This window comes from Atheta coriaria, unplaced genomic scaffold, assembly GCF_025399875.1.
Source record: "Atheta coriaria isolate IRGN ID8LTWV9N9 unplaced genomic scaffold, Caltech_Dcor_3.1 hic_scaffold_6_pilon, whole genome shotgun sequence".
Taxonomy (NCBI): domain Eukaryota; kingdom Metazoa; phylum Arthropoda; class Insecta; order Coleoptera; family Staphylinidae; genus Dalotia; species Dalotia coriaria.
Window position 1 is genome coordinate 2,116,734 of NW_027045448.1, and position 19,018 is coordinate 2,135,751.

The 19,018-nt window shown below is 34.0% G+C and overlaps 2 protein-coding genes and 1 long non-coding RNA gene across 3 annotated transcripts; 2 read left to right on the plus strand and 1 right to left on the minus strand.

Annotated features, from left to right (window-relative positions):
* Nucleotides 1–67: 67 nt before the first annotated feature.
* LOC135794090 (lysosomal alpha-mannosidase-like) lies at nt 68–5,460 on the minus strand. Its single transcript, XM_065305232.1, has 12 exons — nt 4,938–5,460; nt 4,711–4,871; nt 3,200–3,385; nt 2,811–3,132; nt 2,391–2,759; nt 1,943–2,324; nt 1,644–1,849; nt 1,256–1,587; nt 901–1,177; nt 619–846; nt 414–551; nt 68–351 (listed from the first exon to the last, which is right to left on the minus strand). Exons 1-12 carry the CDS (start codon nt 5,028–5,030, stop codon nt 139–141), a joined length of 2,907 nt encoding a protein of 968 aa, XP_065161304.1. The 5' UTR covers nt 5,031–5,460; the 3' UTR covers nt 68–138.
* A 1,146-nt stretch (nt 5,461–6,606) lies between these two features.
* Nucleotides 6,607–7,181, plus strand: LOC135794091 (uncharacterized). Its single transcript, XR_010548797.1, has 2 exons — nt 6,607–6,778; nt 6,847–7,181. It is a non-coding gene; the product is annotated as an uncharacterized lncRNA (long non-coding RNA).
* A 4,702-nt stretch (nt 7,182–11,883) lies between these two features.
* LOC135793916 (uncharacterized) lies at nt 11,884–13,251 on the plus strand. Its single transcript, XM_065305044.1, has one exon. It carries the CDS (start codon nt 11,974–11,976, stop codon nt 12,550–12,552), a length of 579 nt encoding a protein of 192 aa, XP_065161116.1. The 5' UTR covers nt 11,884–11,973; the 3' UTR covers nt 12,553–13,251.
* Nucleotides 13,252–19,018: the final 5,767 nt, after the last annotated feature.

Consider the following 19,018-nt stretch of genomic DNA (forward strand, 5'->3'; position numbering starts at 1 on the left):
ATTTAATCAAAATGCGAGTAAAGAAAGATTCTACCGTTTTTCGATGAAAATTATACTTTAGTTCTAATTTGGTTCAAATTATTTATTCAAATATGTGAATTATTCCAATTATAAGTCTTACATTATTTTTCTATTTGCTTATGTGTAATATTTGATTGTTAACACAAATGTTCGAATTTGTAGTGGTTTTAGTAGAACTTGGAAACTTTCAACAACGTTTTTACGTGTGGTATAAACGTATGGCAACAAATGATGTTTCGAATAGTGTCTCACTTTATTCCCATCTATCCACTGATTTCCAGCTAAATTTGTCTCCCGGATATTTATTATTTTAAATGCGGTAAATACATTCTAAAAAAAATTAGAAATAATAAAAAATGCTTCAAATTTAAAATAATATATATAATCTATACCTTCAAATCTAATATCTGAGTAATACCATGTTCATTAATATGTTCTAAACGTATAAGAATCTTGTCTTCCCATTTTTTCCACGGTTCCAATGTCAATAAGTGAATATCTTTTGGAAATTCTCGTGTTAGCCCAAAGTACTAAAAATATTAAAAATCACAATACATTTAAAATTTTATTAATAAAATAGAGTTATTAATCACTCACAGTTTTGCTAATTACTTTCCAAACGTTCATATCATTAATTGCAGTGGGTATCAGAAATTGCCAAGGCTTTAGTAGTATCTCACGAGAAATGCTTTCATCATCTCTATTTTCAATCAAACCAAAATCAATTATATGCTGTCCACGAGCCACTGCACCCATAAATATTTCTTTCTCATCAAGAACTTCTTCAACTCCCAAAGAATCGTCTTGAACCAAACGACGATGCAACTGATAACATTAAAATTCATTACATTGATGCTGTAAAATATAACATAATCATACCATGATTTCTATTTCACCAGAAGCCAAACTAGTTGCTCCTTGAGCTCTATCACTGAAAATTGTCAAATACTTATTATTTGTAAAGTCTTCGATACCAATGTATGTCGTGATCGGATAGTAATTGCTGGAAATCTCATCTTCAGGTTCAAATCGGTACGTTTCACGATCATTTCGCTTTCTAATTATATAACTTCTACCATTTGTATCCGTACGGAACAGATCTCCGCTATTCAGGTTTGTTTTAAAGCGAGATATAATTTCTTTCCCTTGAAATTTCCTGTAAGTAAAAATTAATGCACTCGCGTTAATAACAATATTTTTAAATATTTTTTTATGAAAATCTTTATAAACTTACAGTAACTCAATTGGACCAACAGTCCAATCAAACTCAATGTACTTTTTAGAATCTTTATAAATCCGCACAATTTGTCCTGCCCAGTCTTCGTATTCTTGCCGAATTTCGTCATACAATGGACCTGTGCGTATATAACACCTCATTGAAGGGAATTCGACAGCAGGTCCCTCAGGTGCAAAAATATATGCTCCTGATGGTCGACCCTCAGCGTTCATCCGAGCAGCCACAATTTTTGAATTATAATACATTAGTTTCTGTTCAAATTCAACACTTTCTCTTGACGTAAAATAAGCCTTCACTTTGCAATCAGAATCAACTACTAATCCCAAGTCCTAAAAGTTATTAAGTTATTACAGTTATTACAGTATATACAGTTATTAAGACTGACCTTGGAACCCAATTGCAAAAAATCTTCAGGTTCTACTGGTTTCAATAACACAGGCTCAGCCTGTTCATCCACAGTTATCAAATATTGTTTAATACCTAATGCTGGAATGTTTTCAGCAAGAAATGTGAGTTCATACGGATGTGAGTCACCATGATGAATATCACTAAATTTTCTTAAGGGAGTCGACATTTGACATGGTACCTTTTCTGAAAATTGTTTGAATATTATTAGCCATCTAAATTTAGCAAACAGATCTAAATCTATCAGCATGCTATAAATATCTTATTGTCTTCACTCACCGCTAAGAGATTTTCTAATTGTATACCGGTGATTAGCCACCGGTAAACGCACGTGATGACTAACACTGTATGCAAGCGGATTGTACAAGATAACGGCAAATCGCTTGTGTCTACCCGTGGAGCATATGCTCATGTTCGACAACGTGCATGTAACAAAGTCTCTATTCCAATTAACACCATAAAGAGATTCGATGCGCTTGCTATTTTCGGCCACGGCCCCTAACATTCCATCGTGCAGCAATCGCGCGTAATCATTTGCTACGTACTGTTTTTCGGTACCAGTAATGGCGTCATGATGTTGCATGATTCCCATCGCGCTAGATAAATCAAATAAGTCACGATTTGCACCAACGTGAGATAAAACAGCTAATTGCTTCGAGACCTAAATGTTAATATTTATACAAGTTACTAAAAATTGTTCAGCTTCTAAGATGTCATACTAACTGACCTGCAACAAATTGTTTCCTTCACGTTCTAATCTTTTGCTCGTTGGTCGCGATGTATAGAATCCTGTCCAGTATGAGAATGCCCTATCTGCATATGGGAAGAAATCATCAGTTTTTAGGGGTAATTCATTGAGATTTGTTGAACTTCGAACAGCGTCGAAATAGCAAGCAGGAGTAGAATAGAAAATGTTTATCTTTTTGTTGTTTGAAGTGCGTAACTTTCGTTTTCGAATACTATTGATCAAAAAATCTATGTTTCTAAAGTAAACTTCAGCTATTGTATACGTAAAATCACCGCCCATTGTAATTAAAATATTATTTGTTTTGTATGCTCGCATCATTTCCTCAATATAATATACAAATTGTCTAACCTGCAACAAATCATTAATTAAATTTCTATAATATTTGAATTTTATTATTACTTTTGTATCTTCATTATAAGGTCCAATGCTGTATCCGCAAACATTATCAAAGCAAAAACCATCAGGTGGTTGATACAAATTGTACAGTGCAGAAGTAAAAATCTCAGAATTCTTTCCTAATACTGTATGGCCGCGCCACATCATCTCCATTGTCTTATTGGCAATGCGTTCAGCTTTATCACGATAGTCCAAACGACCAAAGAACAACGCTTCGAAGCCCATTTCTGCAAATATTGTTGCCATTTGCCGGCTATGACCAAACGGATCAACTTGCCATCCCACTTTTGGAGCTGCGCATGGCCCCAATGTGTCATTGATAAATCTTGTAGAAATCCAATTTAGTTTGCTGGTTCTATAGACTTAGTAGACTTGTTGCATTCTTTACATACCTTAGACCGAGAGTAAATCCGTCAATAATAGCCTGATAGTGTGTTGTCGCTTCATCATTCATGCTCCATGCTCCACCGGCTGTTTCTAGTTGTCCAGTTTTGAATAAGTAGCGTACTTGGTCCTTACGTTGCTTTGATTGACGTTTCCACCACATGTACAAGTAAGATGTTTCCACTTGTATAAATCTTTATCATAAACATTAAAAATTGACATTAAAATTGACTACAGTGTTATAAGTTAAATAAAATAAAATTATAGTATTATATATCCCATCACATCACTCTATTTACTGTTTGCAGTTTTTAAATTTGAATCTAGTAGAGATCATATCATTATTTTAAATATGAATATGGCTATGTTTGATTATTTGGGACGATTTTACGCAACAACCACTAAGCACATTTAGAAAAAAAATTGGTATCGTGATACTTTTGACCCGGAAAAATCAAGTAAGCCACTTATTGAAGCTAAAAAGTCTCTTGCGAGATGTAAAATAAGGATTGAAAGTTGGTCCGGAGTTTTAGTTAAAACGTTCGAAACGAGATAGCGCTAAGGTGCTTTTATTCGCGTGGGTAAATGCTAGTATGTATTAAAATTTTGATTAATATGTTTGCCAAAGAAGCAAAACCTTAATTTCACTTGTCATATGGGCATGTTTTTGTTTTCAAAAGTATTTTCAGGCATTTTCACCAATGTTTAAATTATGTGAACCAATTATTTGGTTGCGGCCTTCCTTATCAAAGGTTTAGTAACAATAAACAAAGTATTCAGTTTCACAATTCATAAATTATGTTTGTATGCCAAATTTACTTGGCAAATAATAACGTCCTACTTTCCCAGAATCCATGCAGCTCAGTGATTTTCAGTGTTACTCTGTCAGCCTAGTTTTTATTTCTATAGATAAAATGAATACGTATGTTTTTATTATAACAACTTCCACATTAGCAATATCATTAAATGCAACCTTCAGTCATCTACAACCAACGTAAAAGTTAAATATTCATGACGTTCTAATAACTACATCATTTACCTGCAAATATGTATGCTATGCCACTACTATTATTTAATTTTACTTAGTTTTTACTTTGTTCACGGAAACACATACCTCATATTCTAAAATATTTGGATTTAATTAAGAAGAGTACCTATGTTTTTATTGTATTATTTTCGCCTAAAAATAATTTTCAACTTTTAATTTCTTTTATAATTAGGTATAGTTAAGTTTAGTAGTGTGTTGATTAATCTGTTTATTGTATTGCGGAAATATTGTTTTTGTATTGTTCTCGCATATTGTTACTGATGTCGGTTATAATTGGAGAGTTGATAAATATCGCTTAAGCTAATCAGATCCCACAGAAATAGTAAAATAAAACCCTACTGCTCATACTCGAATTCAAAAAAATATGAAGGTATGTATTTAATTTTGATTTTGTGAATATCTTATAATAATTATGACCAACTAATATAGATGTTTAAGAAGTACAGCTACTTATAAGTATAAGAAACTTACTTTCTTTCGGGATTAGCTAAAAGCGCATCCACCACGCTGTTTAAAATATTTTGCACCTGATCATTATAATACTGATTGACAGTTTTTACCCATCCGACGTCATCGTGGCTGTGACTGACCATGTGGACATTAATTTCATCTTCAAACACATCATGACATTTCTAAAACACCAATCACCTCCTAGTCTATCAACACTATTTATAAAATTGTGTTTTACTTTTACTTACGTCAAAACCACAACCAATTACGGTGGTAATCCCACACGCGAACACTACTAAGATATGCACCCAGTCGCATGCTGTATGCAACGATAAGCGCATTTTTATTGTATCAGACACTGCGGTCTGTTATCGCTGCCTGCTGATTGCAATTGAAACAAAAGTATTGGCATACACGAATGATCGCCTATATATATCCAAGCTTCGTTAACGTGAAAAATTGCATGTGCTTGCATGCTACATAGTTTGAATGATTTAATGATGCACACTGGAGTGACTGGATTCGAAGCCTTACTGCCATTACACGCGTCGTCCTACCGTAGATAGTTATGGTGACATGGATAATTATGTTTGCCTCGTTTTAATCAAAGTGCAAAATTTCCTTAATTGTTGCCACTACTACGGTTCACTTGCGCTAGTAAAATAGAATAAATTGTGACGCTCTTTTTAAATTGTTTGCCAATGCAAAATAAACTTGAACTAGTTTGGTTTGTAAACACACAAACTTGCGCATTTTTGATAGAGAATGTGATGCTTTTATCTGCTTTTCTATTCATGTTAAAAAATAATGCCTACAAATGTAATTACTAATGATAGCGTGCGCGACCATACTACATTTATATAGGATGTTGTCCGCATTGCAATATACAGTATATATACAGTATATATACAGTATATTACGATAAAGAATTTAAACAATTTCTGCATTTCGATATTTGTTACCAAAATCATAAATAAGTAAATTAAACTTTTAAAGTATTTAAAGTTAATTACTTATAATTTAACCTATATACATACATACGTATTATTTTTATCAATAATATCATTATTGTTAAAAGTAGTAACAGAAAAATCACATGATCTGAAAAAAAACGTGTTGTGACATTGTTTACTTTGCGTGAACATACATTATAATAATATAAAATCATTTATATGAGTCGCATGATTGTTAGATAACAATTTACTGTATTGTGGTAAAAAATCTAGATTGATTGTGGAAAAACAATAATAATATATAATTTTGAAAAAATAATTATTATATATTTACATATATCTAATTAAATATTCAATTACCGGAAGTACACATTTAGCATTTAAAAATTTTTAAAACTAAATCCGGTTGCATAAATTCAACTGTCAGTTATTTTAAGAGATGAAAAATGCTAATAATGCACTTTTACGCCTTCTCATCCAAAAATAATTGAATTTTGTAATAAAAAGTATCCTATGTTCTTTACAATACTCATGAAAATATGTGTACCAAATTTCATGTTGATCGGTTAAGTAGTTCCCACGAAAATGAGTAACAAACAAACAAACAAACAAACTGACTTTTGAAATTTTAATATTAATAAAAATTATGAAAATTTGCTTGCAAAGTAATAGTATACTTATCATATTTTCCTATAAGCTCTAAAATTCGATTCCATACTTTAAAACAAAGCCCTGACATTGAAAACAAGTTTACATTTCAATAGCACTATTTTATCGTTTGATCTTGTTTGATCTTTCAAAAACAACGTTATACTTAAATGTGAATTCAAAACACGACAAACAGTTTTTTACGATTGCTATTTTTTTACCTGGGTTTAACTGGTTTGATTTGTTTCTTCCTCGACAGCTTACAAATATCACGTGATTTGAACTCTAAACATATTAAACAAAAGTTCCGCCTAATTCCAATGCTACATATTGAGCTTGGCAATATTAACGACAGAAACCGAGTTAACTATATAAATACAAACTGCATAAGAAATCTTGATATTGTCAATGCTGCAGAAGAAATTTAGAAATATTGTTTAGTTTGTTTTTGAGTGTAGTAACTTCAACACGCGCTTAATATGAACACGGTGTGTTATAATAAAATAAAAAGTATTAATTGAAGTATTTTTAATTAACGTGCATTGTTTTCTAGCAGATAACGTCTGTTTTCGTCATTGTTGTGATTTTAAGCGTATTAATGGTCACCCACTCGTTGCCACTTATCGGAAAAGAATTCGGTGGACCACTGGCCAATACAGGATATGGACCTCCGCCATTCACGACGTCATTCTACTCGGATCCTGATTACGGAATGGCACTCAAAGACTACAAATATTTGTATTAATAAATAATTAATTTTTGTGATCAGAAAAGTTAAATCATGTTATAGTACAAAATGAGTGGGTATGGACGTGAATTGCAAGGTTTGATTTGCAAAACAATGGATGAATAAACCAGGAAAGTAATAAAAACTTCATTATTTCCTATGAATACATTTCGTGTTAACTACAGAACTATCAGATAAGTACAAATGGGATTTTCTACCATACCATGAAAATTAAAACAGTTTGTGATCTTTATTTCAAATATCAACTCAATATATATTACGGTAGACACTAAACTTAAAAACTTTGATTAGGTGCCATAATAAGCAAGTTTAATATGGATCTTAAATATTAATATAAATATTGTCGTATTGTAGGGTTCTTGATGTATTTCTGTGAAGAAATTCTTGGTCCACAGTAAAAGGTCTTATGTCATTTATTTTATTTTCTTGGTTTTGCTATCGCCGCCAATTAATTCAAGGACAAAATAAAATTCAATGTCAATTTACCAGTTTTCCTGAATAAAAATAGAAAAAAAATAGGTTCCAACAAAAATTCAAAAGTCCATTTATCAACATTTGTTGGCAACAATAAAGAATATCTCTCAAGAAAAATACTTCAAGAACATTAGTGTATGACATATCGTTCGTAAATTAGAAATAAAAGAAAAATTTCAATGTTATTCTTATGGGAAATTCAAAAGTCCAATAATTAATTTTAGGTATTTATATTTAACTCGTTTATTTTAGCTGCTAAACAAGAAAAAGAAGATATTTTTGAAAAATAATTATTTTATATGTGTATTATGTGTATGTAAGTTAAGAGATAATGTTGCATTGCGTTGTTATATAATCTGAAATTCTTAACTAAAGGTGTAACAACGCAACACCCACTCGATTACATAAACGTTGGTCAGTTTGTGCGATGTACACATAGCTGACACACAAAGCCGTTTGTCGTCATCGTTTTACTCACGGTACACGCACATTGTGTGTACGGTCGAATGGCGCATGGCCAATTTAATCAAATCAATGCATACAAATTCATCTCTTACACGAACAATGTCATAAGCTTCAAGCAAACGTCTGCACATTGACACACATGTCTAGGACGCTTATTATACTTTTGGCCGGTAAACAACCCACAACACATCCTAGCACTCTATCGTCATTGAGTATTGATTGTCTGACGGCTCTTTTGCCACATCAATGCGTATTTATAGACGTCACAGCAAAGACGTGTGAACGATCAAAGCGACAGAAATAGCCCTAAGATTCAGACTGCAAATTGCCCAAATTAGGGCCTACTACTCTTGTATTCAACTCATAAAAACGTTAATATTATCTGGTTCATCATGAAATTAATATAGCTTATTTTAATTCAATGAAGAAAGTTTGTTTAGAGATATATCTCAATTTCCGTTTTGTGATTATGGTTTTGATTTCTTGCTCTGTTTAGTTACGCTCTGTTAACAGTTATTTCATGCATGTGTACAAAATTAAGAGAAGAGTTCAAAACTTTGACATTTTGCCTAACTGTTTCTAGTTTTAAATGTCAACTTTTTTTAGTGTGAGATGGTGAGTATATCCACGATTTACAACATGCATTTTAATATCACGATAAATAAAATATTTATTTAAAACCATTAAACCTCTACATTTCAGCAATAATTATTCTTCGTGAATATGTAGATTACACATATGTGTACTCCAGACAACTTTATACGAGTACGTAATCGTTTTATTTTTATTTGCTAAATTATAGCTTTATCTGGCTTCAAATTGGACTGATTTCAAATAATCTTGCATTGGCTTGACGTTACATGATAATTCGCCCCGACAAGTCATTAGACGATAAATTAGTCGTCCTTGGATTATTTCTAAAGGATCGTCGCTGAGTCAATTGAGTGCAATTAGTATTTACAACAATTGTGTGAAAGCAATGAAGGCGTCTTAATTGTGAGGCGAGATGAACGCAAAACTAGTAACCCCAGGTCGTGGTTCATGATGGTTGATATGGCGACCAAGAAGTGTCATTGTTTCGTAATAAAATCTTAATAGTATATATGTTATCGTGAATGTGCGTTTGGGAGGAAAATGTGTACATTTGCCTGGTGAATTGCCATTGCATTTTGAAAATTTGGAATCAACGTACATTTCCCATCGGTAAATGTACATTGAACGTAACATTTTTCCAAACTTAGGCCTTTCTAAAGGCCTTTCTAAATATACCTGTACCCGTATCAGCCACTACCCTAAATATTTCCTTAAATGCCGCAATTTTTAATGCCTTCATTTGCCAACATTTACGGAGACACTACTAATGTAATTCACATTTCTCAGTAAATGAAATATTTGCATTTTCATATTTTATGTACATTCACAGTAATATAGGCTCAACAAGTGGCAGAGGTGTAAAAAATGATAAAAACATCTCGAAAATAAAAAGTTACTAGGTACTTGAGTTTCAATAAATGCTCTATTTGATAATCATTTTTGTGTTATTGTGATATTATTTTTGCATTACTAAATTTTATTTTTATTTAATTCTATTCATTTAAGCCCTTAAGTATATTTTTGAGTTTTATACTATCCTAAATAATTGTGAATTTATAAATTAATAAATTATGTATACTTTACGATTTGCTCGAGTTCTTGTACCTCGACGAGGGTAGCTCGTGATCGCACACGCAGCATGAACTAAAACGTGCAATTATAAGCCATACTTTTACGCGACATGCGGAAGCAGGAAAGTGCTTCTGCGTCGCGTTATCATCGTGCGGTTGTTCGCGTTCTTCAAGAGTTTCACGCGCCACGACGGCAAGATACGCGCAAACGACATGTGTTTCCATTGTGTGCGCGATCGCATGCATCGAACGCGACGTCGCGACGCGCGTCCTGCACGGACTGTATGATCGTGTGCGGTGTGCGTACCTCTCGGGCAGTGGAAATCCAACTCTTACATTGACGATATCGACATGCCGCCAGATTTTTGATTGATAGCACGTTATACGGCCACGTGCCAATACCTCATCTCATGCTTCGCGTGTCTACCATGTGGCAATAACAAAACAGACCTTTTACTCGCCACACTTGCTAATTGCTGAACAATCTCGAAGTTGTCGACTCAATTGTTTTCCATTTTCCTTCCAGAACATTCGTATATTTATTTATTTTTATTTAAAAGCTTAAAATAACAATGCTTAATTATTTGAATTAATGCAATAATACGTGGAGAAGAAAACAGTTTAAGATACAAGTGGTAAGGAAGAGGAACAGGAACACGTGTACTTTATATATTTTTCAACTGCATTATTCATGCATTTATGATACAGCGAATAATACTTGAATACACGTGGACACGGTTTCGGTTACCTAAGCACTTAATTTGCAGTTACAATGTATGTATACCTTCCAGACGCGAATAGCTACTGTGCCACATGCCCATGATCATATTTATAGCCAACCTGTAATTCGTGTACGAAGGAAGACCTAATGTTACGGCATTTTTCTCAAAAACAAATTTATAAAGATTTTATCTAAATCAATGATTAACTATTTATTAAAAATAACGCAGTCATTCATTGAAACTGTTTTAAATTATTTAAAATGTTGTTACATTGCACTCCTGATAGTTGAGTTGTTTACGAATACTAAATCACTATATGATCCTAATTCTAAATAAGAGTAGTCTAAACGCCAGAGTCAAAAGAATTATTAATTTTATAAGTGTATTCATCGATAATTTCTTTTTTGTAAAGAACTAGCATAAATCGACGCGTCAATTCGTCTTCTGAAATACGCCCAGCAAAAAACGAATACAAGCTTTCCAATAAGGTCTCTTTGACATAGACTCACATGTTTATATAATAAATATGAACCAAATGACGATAGTGTGGAACATAAGCAAGATTTTGTTAGGATAGATCAAGACAAATTTACTAATTATATAGCTTGAAAGATCGTACAATTCGAGTAATATTGCGCTTCACAATATGTTCAATTAACTGATAATATACGCAGACATGTGCGTGGGAGTACAACACTTTAGAAAACTCTCGAATATGTTTTGCATTTTCACGTGTTTGGCTCACATTTTTCGTTCCTTAAAATATTGACGAATATTTAATATTAGGAAATATATATAGGCAGTCTATAATTTCTTTTTTTTTGTTAGGTTGTGGTATTTGTTGAGGAGTGTATTCTAGAGTCCATAGATACCATCTTTATAAATCTAGAGTTTAATCTCAACTGATTTCCATTTCAATACTAAATAATTGTAATAATAACATATTTTTAATGACAACTTCCATTGAAATCCATTGAGTGTTGTCTGATTTTTGTGATATTTAATTTTTTGTGCTATTTTGTGATATTTCGCAAGCTTATTTAAGGCTTTAGTGGAGGAATTATGTAGGATACGTTTACAGAGCAAGCGGGATAAAACAAAAGACTCAGCCACCACATCCCAGCTCCTGTACATCTGACACATGCAGTTTCTACTAGCTGCACAGGGTTGACTGACCGGGCATGCAGTTCTAGATGCAGGATTTCAACATTACGTAACACACCCCACTAGAAAATTCTATAAAAATATTTTTGAACAATCCTGAAATTTAAAATAAAAATTATTGATTCATTCATTTTTTGTGTCAAATTGCTTCAATGATAATTTTAAACAAACAAATTTATTTGTCGATAGATTGTGGCGATAATAACAAATAATCGTTTAGTTAGAGCCTGCGATATCCTCTGAAGTTCATAGGCTGCTCTGACCTGCGCCCTGACGCAATCACGTACAAACGCGTCTAGCAGGGAAGATATAAATACGGGGTTGACTGGAAGCGCTCTCCAGTAAGCATCGGTAGCTCTGACTGTTCAGAACCAACTACCCCTGAACATACAATCAGAGCGCAATAACCGTTCTCAACAAAGTCAAAAGTATATATTTAAAGCAAAATGTCAGTGAGTGAAAATTCAATGATGCTGATGACGTTGAACACCGATAGCCGGAGTATTTCACCGATGACGCCGTCGCCTTCGCGGGAAATGCGCGGCATCCGACTTTTCCGCGCAATCAGCCGCAAACTTGCGCGTCGTGGTGGCGTCAACCATCAAGATGACTACGAAGACGACAGCCGTTCTTCCAGTACTGACTCTTCGGGTAAAGGCAACAGTTCATCAGGCGAATCTGGTTTCCGTTCCGTGTCTCCACATCACATGTCCTCCAGCAGCAGTGAAACCGGAAGCGATAAGGTTCGACACCACCTTTCCACATCAGCGGAGAGCATCCGCAGAGTGTTCCAAAACCTCAGCATCAACGCAAGGTCAAAAAGCTGCACCAACACTAAAGAGTCTAAAAGAAAAGCTGCCAAGAAGTCGCCACCAAAAAAGATTCTTCGCGCGCCAGTGACCTACACGTACGTGAAAGGAATGAGCGGCCTACCGACCCAGCGAGTGCCCAAAACCACAACAAAGATATATCTCAACAACTGCGGCGGATGCAGCTTGCAATATATGGCAGCGCTGCACCGATAAAACTAACTCGTCGATCACTACGAGCAACCGCACTATATCAACTTCTACAAAATTTTAAACAACCTTATGAACTTATGGGCAATATAATTAAGTACACATTCCGCATCGTTCTATGCGCGCCAATCCCTATACGAAGATAAAACTCCTCGAAAAGACTGCCGACTCGACTCGTCGCATGTGGTACTACATACTTTGTACTAATAATAAAGTCGAAAACAATTACGATACTTAACGAATGAAATTTGTACAAAAAATGAAAACAATTTGTAAATAAATCGACTTTTTATATTTAATTGATGTAAAACGGTTAATGACGAACAAGCGTCGTTCGCAAAAATCAATTATACTTAAACAAATATACGATGATTCAAAACACAACATATATCAAACTTGGAATACGAATTGTTTAGATTTTCTGTTGTTGAAAATCTTGTGCACTGAATACCCACTTAAGAGTACTATACACTTTACAGACTGTATCAAGTAGACTGTTGAATTAATTAATTATATTATTGAATACTGTAATTGACACACTATGATATGCACTGTAATCTATGAATTTACATTTATCTAGTATTGTATATGAAACAAAAAACACCGATTTTATTACGAGCTATGCAGTAATAACATGGAAAGAATACAATTGCAACTTGTAATTTTTGACAGATACTATTGCAATAAATAAAACTTTTAAATACATCTAATATCTCTCTTTTTCTTCTCAACACAATCTATTACTTCTTACCTAGAGTATTTTTGGACTAGTACAGACTGTTAATTTAACAAGATTCTAAACGTCGTGTAAATATGCAAATAAAAAAAATTCGCTGATTTTTAAATAAAACAACATGAAAATTATTTTTTTATTGTTTAATACCTTCTTCAAATTACAGCAAGTTTTAAACCATAGTTATCTAAAACAGATTAATTGTTTATAACATGTGCTTATAATAAATAATTTCTCTTTTTTAGTTTTGCCAATATTGAATTATTCCTTAGCAATAAATGACGCAGAATGCAGGTGAGTATAACTGCGTACAATTTTCGAAAGGTTGATGTTTATATTGTAATCAATTGTGACAAGAATAGGCTGACAAATTACATTGTGCTTGATACTTGTTTACGTGAAATTAATGCGCATTTGCGCCCACACCGCAGTCCATCCGAAAGTAAACATGTTATTTTCATATTTACCAAAGACAAATCTTTTGTCGGACTTCATAGTAACCTTCTCAAATTACACCTTCCGGCCTTGGTATCAAAGATAAGGTACATTCAAAACATAGGACCATTATTTTTAGTTTTTATTTGATTTACTAGATTTTATTGGTCTTTAATTACAAATTACTTTAATTCACAAGTAAATTCACACGTGCGTTCATGTATTTTTCGAAGGTAATTTTAAGGTTGATGCCATTTGATTAAAGTGAGTACTCTCTCGATTTGCTACTGCACGCAGTCGTCCAACCACTAATTGCGCACATGCGAAACTCATGCAGACGCGAGTGTTAATTTCAAATTCCAAATTAACTTTTCCACTCAAGTTGATAAAAACATCTTTTCACGAGGAGATGCGATGAACGTACGAGGTGATATGATGTGAACTACCGAAGTGTATATATTTCTAAGTTAATCTCGAGGGACAAACTTTGATTCACTGCTTATTAAAACGGAATTTGATATTGCAGGTGGCAGACGGAAGAAACACTAACATGTGTATAAAATATAGTGGAAACGTAAACATGTTCATTTGCTTCCCATTTCATGAATAGGTGATTGTATCTTAACCATCAAATTTTTGTGTGTGTTTTTTTTTTTTAAGTTGATAATATTGATGTAAATATCACAATAAAAACTTCAAAAACAAAAAATTAACTTAAGTTAATTAGATATATGCTAAAATCTCCTAAAATTACTAAGTTTGATACCAGAAGGTTTAAATACACGTGTCAAAGGTAAAAACTTGGATAACTGACGTTTTTGAACGTTTTTCTAAAACAATTTTATACTTATGTCTATGATATAACCCAAATATGTGAATTTATCTGTTAAAAGCTCGCGATTGTAGATGTAAAACAAAGTAAAAAATGCATATGCACACATTGGCCGCCGGGGCGACGAAGAGAACACACCAGGCGGCGGCGTACTCCGATGAGGATGTACGTATCCGTGCTGGATTCTGCATGCATCGCACCAAAACACACGGCGACCTCGGTCCAGGACAGCGTTCCACTTTTCGCGACCTACTTCCGAATGGCGCACACAGGCTCACGTGTCAAAGTTACGTCACTCGGTGGGTACTCTGACGTCATTAGAAGCGGTTCTTTGTTGCTCGGGCGACGGCCCTATCGTGAACATATTTAGGTCGTGCACTTTGTATTTTGCAATACTGTGCCACTACACCACCCTGTGCTACATTCATCTCGCGGGCTACCTAACGAGCACGCGCCGTTCGCGAACGCATACGTTGTGCTCGTCATCGTCGAGGGGCCGATTCAGTATTTTATTAATGGCGCAAAAACGTGGTATTGATAAAGAATTTACCGGAAGGATATATTAAGATATGCGGCAGATACTCACAAGTCATATGCAAAAATTACTTTAAAAATATATTATAATGTTGCATCCACCAATATTCGTTTTTTTTTAAATTATTGTAAAAACACAAATTTGAAAAAAAAATCACATAAACATATTTTATAAGTGATATTCTTCAACAAATATTATTCTATACTTACTTATTATCATACTCACTTATATAAATCATTATTATTTCATGAATTATACATTATTTGAATAAATTAAATTAAATAATTAAACACATGATCCAATAAACTTTAAAATCAAACGAAATAACCTATCAAGTTCGCGCACGTTCGATTCCACGTTAATCCATGTTCCAAGAATTGTTCTCTTCTTTAATATCTTGTTATTTTCAACCAGATCCCATAATTAGAAAAGTGCGCGATCACATATCAAGTAAAATAAATGCTTCATGTTCGCTCTTTCCACGTCACAACTTGCACAGGCGTCTCGTGATTTTTACTCACGTGTTCCGAGTTCACGACGTGTAATATTTCCGTATCAACGTGCAATTCCTGTCCATAAACTCAAACTCGGAGTTCCAAGTTGCAATTAATAAGCAAACAAGTAAACCAACTACGCAATTCACCGATTGTCACGAGGATTATCCACGTGATTTGACTTCTGCATCATATGATCTCAAATTAACAATTAGCTTTAAATTGATTTTGTTTTTGTGTGAATTTAATTAATAAAAACAGCTAATAATCGCATTTATGATATTAAGGACATAGTTGTTCAAACATGAAAGCAACTCACGAACACGAATAGGCTGGGCAAATCGGTGCGGGTGCGAAGGGATGGCCGGGGTGGTCCTGTGACGTACTTACGGTATCATTGAGTAGGGAACCAGCATGACCTAGTGACCGACTCATTCAGCCGCGCCCGACTCCAACCCAAGCCCGGGCTAAATATAGATCCCGAGCGGTGCGAGTCAACGACCCTCTCTCAAACAAACACATCGTCCTGCCCAGCAGCCCGCTGTTGCAATTGTTGAATGCGCAGGCGCGACACAATTTCGATCCAAGGATAAAACTGCATATTTACACAACCAGCTTTAACTAAAAATAGACCAAATTCACATACGAAACAAAACCCCTTTGAATTATATCATAGTTTAAGCTTTAATTTAAGCTGTTATTAATATTTGGTAAGAGATATTATAATTTTTATAAAATATTTAATTGTTTTAAAAAGTGAACTGATTTCGACTTTTTAAAATTTTTGCATTGATCTGATTCATTTGTTTATATTAAAAGGAGTAATTATAACAAACGACCAGAAATCTGATGCAGCACTGAATGAATATTTCAGCAGCACCGTTGTAACCTACTTTCGGAAGCAAGCGGTGCGATGCCAAGGACCAGGAAACGCCGAAATCGGGACGTTGCCCTGCAAAGCTCCTCCCCTTGATCCTCTATATATTCGCGCCTGCAGGTTCCAAAAATATCACCTACAGAATTATCATATCTCTGAAACTAGTGTTAATGTGTAATTAACATAATACGTCTTTTCTTCGATGAAAATAATAAAATCAATGCTACCATGCAACAAAACCTGAATAGCCTACTTTTACAGGACTTCAGCACCAAGGACGCATTGCGTCGTCCTGAATATCCATCCAGTGATGCTACGCTTCCTGAATTGCGTCATGACCTGGTTTCATTCAACTCTCAGGCCGCGGATACTCCCGCTCCAGCCTGAAAATACGCCGCAGCTTCGCTCTCAGTCACGGCGGCTTATAGCTCCTGTGCTAGACAATGTGATGCGCAATCGATGGCGGCGGTAGCACAACGGGGCGAATGAACTTGTGACGTCGTCATTGCACCGTTTCTGAATGATTTGGTCGGCAGGACTTGCTCCCATTGGCGGCTGCGTTGTGTGCACATTAAGACAGCAGGAGCGGGTCGCGGGGTATGTGGATTATCATCAATGTCGATCGACGTTTTAACTTATTGCCTGCTGTTAAACTATTAATCGTTTCAAAACTAATGAATGGAAGAAGAGCATTCTTACTAGTTTTATATAGTTTTATAGGCAATATTTTTGGTAAAGATAAATTTTGGGAATTCTCTTTATAATTATTCATCACGATTCTTAAGAAAAACATGCATAATTTTTTTTTGTTTTTTTGGAAGAGCTGTTGTTTCAAACCATTAACCCAATCCAAAATATGGTCCATCTATAATTCCTTTCCCTTCCAGGTGACGGGGAATTTAAAATTAATGTTATTTGAATATTTTTACGATGATATTACGTTTTGTTATTTTTTTCCTTCAGATTTGAGTTGAATATAGAATCATGGTTAATGAAATGTGAAGCCGCAGTTTTAAATGATCAATATTTTTATCAGAATATAATAGTACTTTAAACAAGAACTGCGCATAAAGATAATTGAAAATCTGTTTGTTTTTTTTAACCATTTTCTTGACAACGTCATTTGACGGAATCGTGAATCACTAATACACAAGAATATTATATTTCCAATACAATACCAATCAATATACACGTGATTTGGCCATTTCAATTACTATGAATGAGCGAAAACACTCCAATAACGATAAGTTCATATATCGATACATGCTTCCCAATATTACCTAATGTATCCTCCCACTCAAAATTTAGTGTTGTAAAATAAGTATCTAAAAAAGTGAAACATAAATGAAAATTTTCAAAACTCAGTAAAAATCATTAATTATTTCAAATAATCATGCACACGTACTTAGGTACTTTAAATAAACAATTAATCGTCTTTGTAGGTATGATCTATGATCAATGCATTAGTGCGTCAGTCGTATGTCTAGAACGACTCAGATCAAAGCAAAAACGTGACTAAATTTAAGACGTGTCATCCACATAGAGGTTGTAGGAAAACGACATGGAACTTCTAATGTTTCAATCCAATTTAATTAATGTAGCAAGATTTCTCAGTACCGCGATAATTATTATTGAAAACGAACACCACTGTGAATACGCATCACTTCTAGGTTTTCCAAATTAAAACTTTTGTATATCGTAGGTTGAATCAATTGATCAGATGGTAATTTATTTGACAAATGAGATTTTTAGTATTCTTACTACCCTGTCTGACCAATATAATCATGCGGAAGAAGAAATACACAGGAAAAAAGAAAATTGCCAGTTGCTTATTTTCTCCCCTGATTTGTTTGAAAACGTACTTGGCTGAGTCTTGGCTGCATCAACCTTTCATTTATGCTTAACAAGCTCACCAGGATGCGCAGAATAATAAAGTTAATAAAGTAATGAATAGCCGGGACGGCGGGTAGTATGGGGCAATTGACGATATTAAAAATGCATGATTATGCCTCAATGATATTTTTCTATACGCAGCAGACGACTAGAAAACACAAATTACGCAAACAATTTTTTGCTTCTACTGCTACAGAAAGATGAGATATGCTTAAACACATACTCGTCTTTTGATAATATACTTTGCCAAGCCTAACTATGATGATTAACTTATTTGATAAGCTATGTTTCTTTGTACTGGGAATCTGTTTATTATATTTTAAAATTAAAATTACGTTAGTGTTAAGATGCACGTATTTGCCTAACATTCGCACATGCACCCAAGAAACTAGAGACCGTAGAAGTCCATGCAAGCACGTTTCATACTCTTTTGTGAAATTATTATATTCTTTGTTAGGAACTCCTGAACGCAGACAGAAAAAAATAACTCATCAGCCATAAATTTGTATTTTACAATTACAATGAGTCAAACAACTTTAATATTTCAAAATTATCCAAACAATCAAAAAACGTTGTTTGGAAAACTTTCATTACTGTACTTGTACTTTTCTAGGTATATTTACAGTACAACATAGGTTATTTTGTTAATTACTCAATATTTTTAATTTTATTC